The sequence below is a fragment of the Amphibalanus amphitrite genome, unplaced genomic scaffold (assembly GCF_019059575.1).
Source record: "Amphibalanus amphitrite isolate SeventyFive unplaced genomic scaffold, NRLGWU_Aamphi_draft 000349F_arrow, whole genome shotgun sequence".
NCBI lineage: Eukaryota > Metazoa > Arthropoda > Thecostraca > Balanomorpha > Balanidae > Amphibalanus > Amphibalanus amphitrite.
This window is the reverse complement of record NW_024881844.1, coordinates 332,599-342,617: the sequence shown is the minus strand read 5'-3', so window position 1 is coordinate 342,617 and position 10,019 is coordinate 332,599. Positions and strand designations below refer to the sequence as shown.

Genomic DNA, 10,019 nt, shown 5'->3' with positions numbered 1-10,019 from the left:
AGTATCAAGTAAGCAGAGGAGGCCCTTCGCCCCGACATTGCTTGGGAGTCACAGCCTTAGCAGTGACAGGTGACTACTTAAGCCTATGCCGACGGTCGTGAGCTCAGGTAATGAGTCTCAGCGAACCGCGACAAACTACCAGCGAGTCGGCGTGACTTAGTGGCAGGTTGTGGCAGAGGATCGCGTAAATTGGGACTGGTTCAATCAGTTCACTTCAATCACGGTGAAACAAGTGTGGTAGGTTTGGATGCAGCACTCTGCACGACTCTGCTGGTTACGTTGCGGTTTGCCAGATTAGAGAAGGTTGGCTGGTTTGGTTAACCAGCGTGTGGAGCATGATGCAATTCATCGTGATTACGCAACTTGTCGTTAATTTCTTCCAAGCGATCTAGTTTCAAAACTATTGTTTGTTTATTGGGGCTTTAGGGCGCGCCGACAGCAAAGGTCCTTTTGCGCCCATGTTTCAAAACTATCATGATACTCTGCTAAATGAGCATGGGACTGATCTTTTTTAACTTCAATGATGCTAAAACAGCTGTAGCCTGTAGACAGTTTTATCGATACTGTAGCTAGAATTGAACAATGAGCATGTTATACAAGGGTGCAATGTGCATTATTACCGAAGCGGAACGGATTACCCAACGCATCTTTTCAATAAGGAAACAATCCGGATCCTGTCAAACAGACACCGGATATGCTACGATGTCAAGTGTCAACATCGTTCATTTCCACTGCTGTTGCACGCTTTTGGTCAGCACAAGATTTTGTTGTGTCGTCGAAACAAATCCTGTTCAAATGAATATTTTCTTATCGTTCCCACATGTCAACAAAGTCAATATGAACAGGATGCACATCAAACAGTGCGTAAAACAAGTCGCGTACAACACAGCGGCACATCGGTCCCTGTAATCGCAGTGGACAGCAGCGCTCCCTTCAGTCCGGAGCGCCGACTGTGCTGCCGCCCCGGTACAGGCCGTCAGCTGTTTCCCGAGTCAGGGTCCGGGACAGCAGCGCCCCCGTCAGCACCGTCCGAAGCGTACACTGTGCTGGCGCCCGCTGGTGTCGGCCGTCAGCTGTTTTCAGAGTACGGATCCGGGATACGCCGGAAGACGGCCAGGAACTTGTCGCCGCTGTTTCTGGTCACCTTCTGACCCTCCTCGGAGCTGTCGTACAGCTGGGGCACCACCGGGTCGCCGCTCTGGAACGAACGGCACCGATAGAGTCCGGCCGACCGGCTGCACTGGCGCAATGAGGTGGAATGCACCCTGAACGGTGGGGTGTATGGAAAACTGGGCCGACAACTTGGATGGAGGCAGCGCCAACTACAGCAATAGCTGCTCCGTTTGGATATTCAATCAAAGGACATCTTCTTGGAGAGATGGACAGTAGAATCGTACAGGACAACAGAGTTGAATGGCGGACCCAAGGAACGTATGGAGACTGTGGAACCGATTAAAAATAATCACCAAACGACTCAGATGCATCTTAGTCGTTGAATATTTCCGAATATCCAGATTCTCTCTCGAGTAACAAATAGCAAAGCTAGGGAATCACCGCTGACCGCCCCTAATAATTTTCCTTCCACCAAAACAATAGACCTAACTCCTAGGAGGATAAAGATGAAAGATATTGACATTTTAACCCTCATTCGCGAAAGCCCTACGCTAGCTCATTGTCACAAACTTTCGGCGCCACAATCCAGGAAGGTAAACGGAGACACGAAGGACCCGACCCGACTCCGAGACCATCGCCATTTAGAGTTCGGATCGATACAGGCTACCACTGGAGACCAAAGCCGACTACCAGTCAGAATCAGGGGAGCTAGGGCTGACTCCGTCAACCTTTACGACTTAGCTTTTAGTAACCTTACCACTAAAATGCAGTGACCACAGAAACGCTTGCCCATAATCCTATGCTACAGCACTGCTACGCTATTTTAAAGTCTACAGATACATCTACTTACATCACACTACAGCGAAGCACTAAAGCTACGGAGATATGTACGCTACGACAACAGCCAACGCCACGACTGCAGCCAACCAATGGAACACTCACCAGTTCCTCGTCAGAAATCCTCTGGAAGAGGGGGTGCTCCTCCAGGTGCTTGGCCATCCACTCGTGCAGGTCCTTAACGTCCGTCACGGTGTACACGATACCCTGGGTCAGAGGGGCGCAGGTCAGAAACGATACCCTGGGTCAGAGGTCATCACAGTACCCTGGGTCAGAGAGGCACAGCTAGGTCATACACCGTACTCTGGGTCAGTCATAAACAATGCCCAGGGTCAGAGGTGCACGGGTCCTTTATCATCCCCGTGTCGGAGATGCAAAACTTATAAACGAAACCATGAACCAGAAGCGAGCCCGATCCAGATGAGCCAGCTATCCGCTCATCGAGCCGTACTTAACAATAAAGTTAGTGCTCACCCCTTCCTGCAGAGCGTAGGCGTATTCACTGAGTAGAGTCGGGCTGATGATGCGCCACTTGTGCTTGGCCTTCTTGAAGTGTGGGTCGGGGAACAGGAAGAACATCTTGGTCAGCTGTGGAGAGGAACATTCATCAACATTCATTCATTAGAGTGGAGCATTCAGCGGGTGGAAATCGGATCACGTAGTGTAATTGGCCACTAGCTATCGGATGGGACAGCGACCAACAGCTAAAAATGGCAAAAGTAACAGCATTTATTCAACTAAGCCTGTTCGCGATCCATTTCCCGACCAGTCGCTGGGCTGGGCCATAGCTTCTGAAAATAAAAATATGGAAACATGATTACTACGGATTCTGACCTCATCACCCCAAACATTTGAATGACACATTCATGGCTCAGATGGAATATAAAAAAGATCCTTCACAAGCAAGAGTACAGTGTACACGTTTAAACCCTCGACAATAGCTGATAAATTGCCACGGTTCAGTGATAAGTAATGTAGTAGTCATTCAATAAAACTACGTCGGTTCCTATTTAAATAACCCACCATCAAACATTTTCTTACTTTTAGCTTTGCTCCTAATATACTCCATCGGCTACATGTACCCACCTGTCCCTTTCTGAAGAAGTTGGGGAGGTACTTCATGGCGTTGGAGCGGAGGCAGGCCACGTTCTGGTACTGGCCCGGGTGCTGGGCCCGCAGAGCCGTGATCCGGTCTGAGACGTAGTCGGACACTTTGACGCGGATCTCCATCCCCAGCATCAGCACCTCGGGAAACATGGTCGACAGCCGAACTGCGCAACACGCCCGCTTTGTGAGACGAACCGATAATGTATTAACTTCAGTGAGAAAATGGCGACATGAATTCAACGAGACAGCGAGTTAATTAGCAACGAAAACAAGTTCATCCCTTCATTGAGTTGACCCAGTCATAGACCACTATATATCTGGACTGTGCACGGATTTTGCCGACTGCTATTAGGGCCCTGCTGGGAAATTCGACGTAGCACGCGGAATTGTGTATTGACGCTCTAGTAAGCCCATTTAAATGAAAGTAACTTCTTAAATGTGATGTATATTTTAATAAATGTATAATTTACAGCATGATTTTTAACACGATAAATAAATAAAAGCACTTATAGACAGGTATATCACACTGTATTAAGTTCAAAGCATCAATAGACAGGAACAATCCGTGATCGGTCGTTTTTGACAAGAGACAGTCTGACGACATATTGGACACACTGCAGATTAATTTGCCTGTCTAAATCAGACACGCACCCGGCTCAATGCTTTGAAAGCCCACACGATCTGCGCCACGGAATTACGAAGATTCCTATGGGTAAATAACAAAGCTGCCGGTGCTGCGTTTTTAGCGAGACCGTCCGAGGTGACCTGCTGGGCCACAACTGTTCCCTGCTTCCACTGAGGCCGATTTCATGCTCAGCATAGGGACAGACGGGTTCTGTCATCTGTCCCTCTCGAGAGAAGGGGACTTTTGAACACCGTTGTCAGTGACGGTGGCCGCATTTTGCAGCGGGTGATGGCGATCGAGATTCGAGATTTAGACGGAGTCACGAGATCTCGGTTCACTGGACACTGCAGCAGAACTTCGCACTTAGGAATGCACTTTCTTATAGTTCTTGTGCTACATTTGCCTTTAGTTACTATTCGAATTGTAAATCCACATCTGAAATTCTCAGCCATGTAGGTATCTTACACATCGACGAATAGGATCGTAGTTATTGATTGCATAGACAAACTGATCCCAGGAATGTTGCATTGTGTTTACGTCCTGCGGCTCAACCTTTCTCATTTTCATGAAGCTTTCTTATTTCATGAAGCTCTGTTCGCGCATCGCTGGTGTTGAGTGACGGTATACTGTCCATATTGACTCCATGAATTGCAATGTTTGTTTTTCGCTCAACTATACACATCAATGTGTTGAAGGAATGCAGGTCGTAGCGTTGTAACTTGAGGTGCTTCTCGACAGTGTGACTCCCTCAGCGAGCAATGTGAAGAAAGTTATCGTTTTCCTTTACAATGGTAGTCGCGCTGTCTTGAAACACACGTTTGAAGCTATACGTGTGCCGAAGAGAGAGCGACTCGGCAGCTGTTACCAGAGCAGGACCCATTGCTTGCATGCAGGAGCGGAACACAGATTGCTGATGTGGGCACGCCAGCTCTCCGCAAGCCATAACATATGTGACCATCACTTGACCAAATTGCAAGACTTTAGCTAGTTTTGGGCTTCACTTGTGACTGATATTATAGGAGCCGCCAGTCTGGAAACGGATCCGCCACCTCTCCTTACAGTTGTCTTCTGCTCAATTTTTCGGTCTCGGCCAGCGTCACAGCATGTAATAAAACTCACAGGGAGCCCAGTGGTCAGAATTCCAAGACATTTTCAGCTTTAGGGCATATAGAAATTGACTTCATATTGATGCCTTAGCCAGGAACCGGAAAACTGACATTGTTGCATGCACTGTCTTGGCTCTTTGAATATGCTCACTCCCTGTTCTGTTCATAGGATATTCTGAAGTGATTATCACTAGCGGCACATTTTACTGTATTTCAGTGGCATGTATGCATTAAAAGGTTTCATTTTATTTAAAGACAAAAGAGAACTATCCCGCATGTCAATGATAAACAACAAACAACAATAATCTTGCAAAAATCTTCGCTACATGTCTGTGAAAATTTGCTAATTCTCGTGAAAATTAGCTGGGAACCATCATCCACACCATGTTAAATCATGGAAGAAATGGGCAGAAAATGCCCTTCTTTTTTCGATGATTGCGCTAATATTATATATTTTTTGCTCAATGTAAGATATAACTCAGATTACAAATTGACTAGTGGTGATGTTTCCCAAAGCACATCATCATATGGCGAATAAGTTGGCTGTGACGACCTTCGAAAGTTAGGGCCCTAATGGCAGGGCCCTAATTTCCGTGCACAGTCCAGATATATAGTGGTCTATGACCCAGTGGATGAATATGCCCCGTTAGTGCCTAGTGGCAGCCACTTTTTCAAACGAGTGCATTGAGCGGATTCTCAAGGGTTGCAGCCATCCTACGCGGAGCTGCGTAAATTCTACCACTGACCAATACCACCCGATCGAGAAATAATTAGCACACCGCACCGCAGACCTTACAAGTCGATCAGTGATTGTTAACAGACATCTGCACACAACTTCATGTAACACTCACTCACTGACTTCATCTGGCATGTGACACAACTCTTGTATATTGATAGAGACAAGTAGAAAAGCACGGAACAAATAGTGCGTGGGCGCGTTTCGATTGTGAAATCTTCATCATCATAACATCATCACGATCTTATTTTCTTATCTTGTTGGATATCTTGTTTGGATATCTTGTTTTCTTTTTGATTATGTCATGCTGATGAAGATTTAACATTCGAAACTCGTCCATGCACTATTTGTTCCGTGTTTTTCTACGACAACTCTTACCGAAAGCTATAAGCGCCAGGAACAAATGACGTTGGCCGATTTTCCATACCGATATGGGTTTTACTACCGGCCATCTCAAGGGACGGACAATGCCACTGAACTACTGGGGTGGGCAGTCAGAGGTTCGAGAGACCAATTCGCTCAGTCAAACACTCACCTAGCAGTCCGCCATATCCACACCCAATGTCGGCGAACCGCACCAGATGTTGTTGCTTTTCCGCCTGGTCACTGGCAGTGCAGTCCTTGCCAAAATAGTGTGGAAAGTATGGCGACCAGTCCATGGCATCTGGAGACACTGGACTGAAACAGCAGCAAGCACAGGTTGTGTTAAGAAGATGGATGTAAATTGTAAAGCCAGTTCAGCATTTTGAACACTGCAAGACAACAACTTCATCTGAAGTTACATTACCAGCAAATATTTTCTTATGGCATTGGCACATGAGGCTCTACTACATAGACGACAAATATTACTGATTATGTCCAACTTGAAACTCTCGACTATATCATTATTATCCCCATAATATTGCTACTTACTAGTCAAAGCAGTGGTCAGCTATTGGGTTCGAGTGAGCCCTTTGTCTGTAGAAACGTTTCTGTGGGAGGGCAGCCATTTCTGAAACAGAGAAAAATATGTCCAGCTATTGCTAGATTATCTCACAAAACATTGAACAACTCAGGAAAAAAATTAAGATGCAGGCTATAAGGCTTCTTCAAGGCTTCAAGGCCTCAAGCCTATCCAGTTTCCCATCTGCTACCAAATGGGGTGACCTGAATGGTGCTCAAAAGTCAAGGTAGGCATCTTGGTACCAGCCAGTAAAATTGATTTGGGCCATATCTGGTTGTACTCTGGCTAGCTCTGGCACTTACTCCTGCCAAAACATGGGCAAGGTCTGGAGCTCTACTGGAGCTGACACATGATCCCAGAGCTCGCCCTCACTACAATCAGACTTCAGCCACTATATGACAGAGCAGCTATGACTAGCCACTGGCCAGCCAGACCTGGCCATAGCACGGCGTGGCAGGGTGAAGGTTTGTGGAGGTAAATACTAAATAGAGGGTGCATATTTTGAGACCTCAATACAAATTGTGGCATTTTGAAACATTATTTAAAATTACTGTAGGTTGTAACTTGTTAGATTCTGTAGGCTACCTATGTCCTATAGTCTGACAACATGTATTCTTGGGGTAATTCAAGGACGCACACTGCTGTGGTTGCAAAATATGCCCCACAGCGCCTCTCCCGAACATCACGTCTTATGGCAGGGAGCCAGTTGCTGGACTTGAGCCAGACTTGGCGGTTCAAAACCATAACAACCCAAACTCCGGAGCCAGGAGCGGGAGCGCTACGTACGGCAAAGGCTTATTAACCAGAATCATGGGCTAGGATTTATTTCATGCCGGCACTGGCAGCAGAATTAAGCCATATCAACCCAAACCTCCCTGTTCCAACGGCGTTCCGTTTACACCGGCCCAAATCTGGCATGTCAGAGTTACCACTTCAACTTACCAGGGCAGAACGGGCCGTACTATTTTCTGGAAAACTCGCCAGCTGACACAGTATGGTGGCACTACCAGAGCTTGTTATATATCAATGCCAGATACAAATAACTAAATATCCTTTAATTTTCTACGAGTGCCATTTTACGTGTTCATGTTCCTGTCAATCTCCTACCTTATTTATATCAATAAATAACATAGCTATCGTGCGTCGCCAGCTGATTTTATCCAGTACCTAGTTAGTAAGACTAAGGCCCATGCAAAACTGAAACGGGCTTCAACTTTAGCCAAAGCAAGTTGAAATCATTGAAATTGCTTGGCTGGGAAGATGCTCCCATCACCCATGGTGTGCTCAAAACAGTAAAATTGACCAAAAATGCAGGAATGCTTATCTACAGGAATATTGTACGTACTCTTGGAAGTGCTCACCGACCTGAGGACCTGAGGCGGACACAGCCCCTATGTCCTTTTTATTTAATTATAATCTTATAATTTGAACAAAACACATGTTATACTTCGCTGTAAATGCTACAGCTGCGTCATAAATGTGCATATATTCGGTAGGAAAGGGCCACTAAAAAATACTACCCAAACTCCAATAGACGTACGGGCTTCAGCCATATTTTCCCATGATGCATTGCTAGTCTTTTAGCCCATGGACTCCGATCTTCGTCCTGCCTTATGATCTCGAATCCCCGTTTTATGTTGGGCGGCCACCACCATCATCACTTGAGCGGCTCCCATCGGGCCATGCTCACGCATTGCACGGTGAGCAGTGGAGGTGACCGTTCTCGGGGCCGAGTGGCCTGTCCTTGCAACAGCATTCAGCAATGACATGGATAACTGAAAGTGACAGAGTACCTATATGTAACAAGAACAATGAGTAATCCATGACAATTAAGAGTTCACCCCCAGGCTAGCCATCTGCTTATGGGCGGCAGGCGCCAGCACCCGTCAGTATAACAGCTGAAAATATTTTCACGCCAACGTCCAAGCCCACCCATGCCACGATTTTCGTGTCCTTGGCAGGGCTGCGGAGTCGGAGTCGGAGTCGGTCGGAGTCGACAGTTGTGACCGGAGTCGGAGTCGGAGTCGATTTTAGAAACCCGAGCCGGAGTCGGAGTCGGAGTCACCGAAAATATGTCGACTCCGCAGCCCTGCTAGCATGGGTGTAGGAGCGCCAAAAATATTGGTGAAGGATGTCACCTGTACCTTCGGAGAAGTCACCTAAACCTTCGGAGCGGAGAAGGTGTAGGACCTTACCGCAGTGGAGGGGGGGGGGGGGAATTTTGCCAACTCCTGTTTTTTTTTTCTCGCAAATGTCTCACGCCATTATCATCTAATTAACGCCAACTTTTCAGTACATGCCTAAAATTGAATTTTTAGGTATCCAAGCATACCTTTGGATACCTACCAAAGGTATCCACTATCAAAGCATACCTTTGGAACCTAAAGGTATGCTCCACTGCTCTTTTCTCGTGACCAAAGTCTTACAACTTTCCCACGAGTAAAAACAAGCAAATATATTTTGATATTCACGGCATTTACTGAGACACATTTACACGTTTACCAACCTCAATACAGTTTTCGACTTTACCTATCATTACGGAGCGAGCGAAGCGAGCGTAGTCTTTCCTTAGATTAACGGAAATTTCTGAGTATGAGCGGCCGGCCGACCGGCCGGCCGGCCGGCCGTGGTCACGATTCTGCGACGCTCATATCTCAGCAACCACTTGACCGATTTACACGCGGTAATTTTTGTAGGGTAGCTTCATTCCTTCTACCAAGTATTGGACTATTCCCGATGCATGTGGGTGACCCCATGGTGTGTCGTTTCGGGAACTAGCGAATGAAGTTTAGTACCGCCGTTCACCGGTGGATGGCGCTAGCTGGTAGTTTCGGCGAAAACTCCGTCTGAGATGTTTGAAGGCTTCCCTTAATCCCTTGTTCAAACATGGACCCCGTCAGCCCCGGCAGAGGTATTTGTCCAGTGTACACCGCACCTGAGGAGGGTCAGCTGAGGGAGGGGAGTCACTATTGTGGCCTGAGGAATGCCGCGCCGGTCGGGGGACGGGGTCGGGAGGAGGGGGAGGGAGGCAGCGCCGTTCTTGCGGTGACGGGCTGGCTTGTCGCCTCAGCCTGGCATACGCTCAGTCGGCGAGGCGATGCGCATGACCCGGGAGCAGCTGAGAGTCCATGACTCCATGTAGACAATTGGCTCGTTTGTAAGCACGAACACTTGGAATGTTGCTGGTGCAGAATTTAAGCATAGGGACGATGTTTTTTTTTGTACCAAATTTTGTGTAGGTAGGTACATGTAAGGAATTTATAGAAATTTATTGTGACAGTTTCCAAAAATCGGTCCAAGTTTTTAAAGATATCGAGGTTTTAGTGACGTCATGATTTGAGTTTTCGACAAAAACGACACATGTTTAAAAAAAAATCATGGGTATAAAATCACAGAATAGACATACAGACATGCCGTAAACGTCATTGGACTGCCAATGCCTACCATGAACAATCAAATTGCCATCTTCGATTTTTGATTACCTATCGTTCTACGGTTTCCAAAATCTTGAATGGAATCTTGGCAATTTCTTGTAGACTACTTCACGACCAT

At 46.8% G+C, this 10,019-nt stretch overlaps 1 protein-coding gene across 5 annotated transcripts; it reads right to left on the bottom strand.

Annotated features, from left to right (window-relative positions):
* Window positions 1–790: 790 nt before the first annotated feature.
* On the bottom strand, window positions 791–7,943 carry LOC122389223 (tRNA (guanine-N(7)-)-methyltransferase-like). 5 transcript variants are annotated; one of them, XM_043381049.1, is made up of 7 exons: window positions 7,813–7,943; window positions 6,437–6,515; window positions 6,060–6,202; window positions 3,037–3,221; window positions 2,425–2,538; window positions 2,056–2,157; window positions 791–1,198 (listed from the first exon to the last, which is right to left on the bottom strand). In XM_043381049.1, exons 2-7 carry the CDS (start codon window positions 6,511–6,513, stop codon window positions 1,070–1,072), a joined length of 750 nt encoding a protein of 249 aa, XP_043236984.1. In that variant the 5' UTR covers window positions 6,514–6,515; window positions 7,813–7,943; the 3' UTR covers window positions 791–1,069. The 5 variants fall into 5 exon arrangements, with proteins under 5 accessions (XP_043236984.1, XP_043236986.1, XP_043236985.1 ...); XM_043381051.1 differs by having other exon boundaries at window positions 7,833–7,937; XM_043381050.1 differs by having other exon boundaries at window positions 7,915–7,937.
* Between the last annotated feature and the right edge of the window lie 2,076 nt (window positions 7,944–10,019).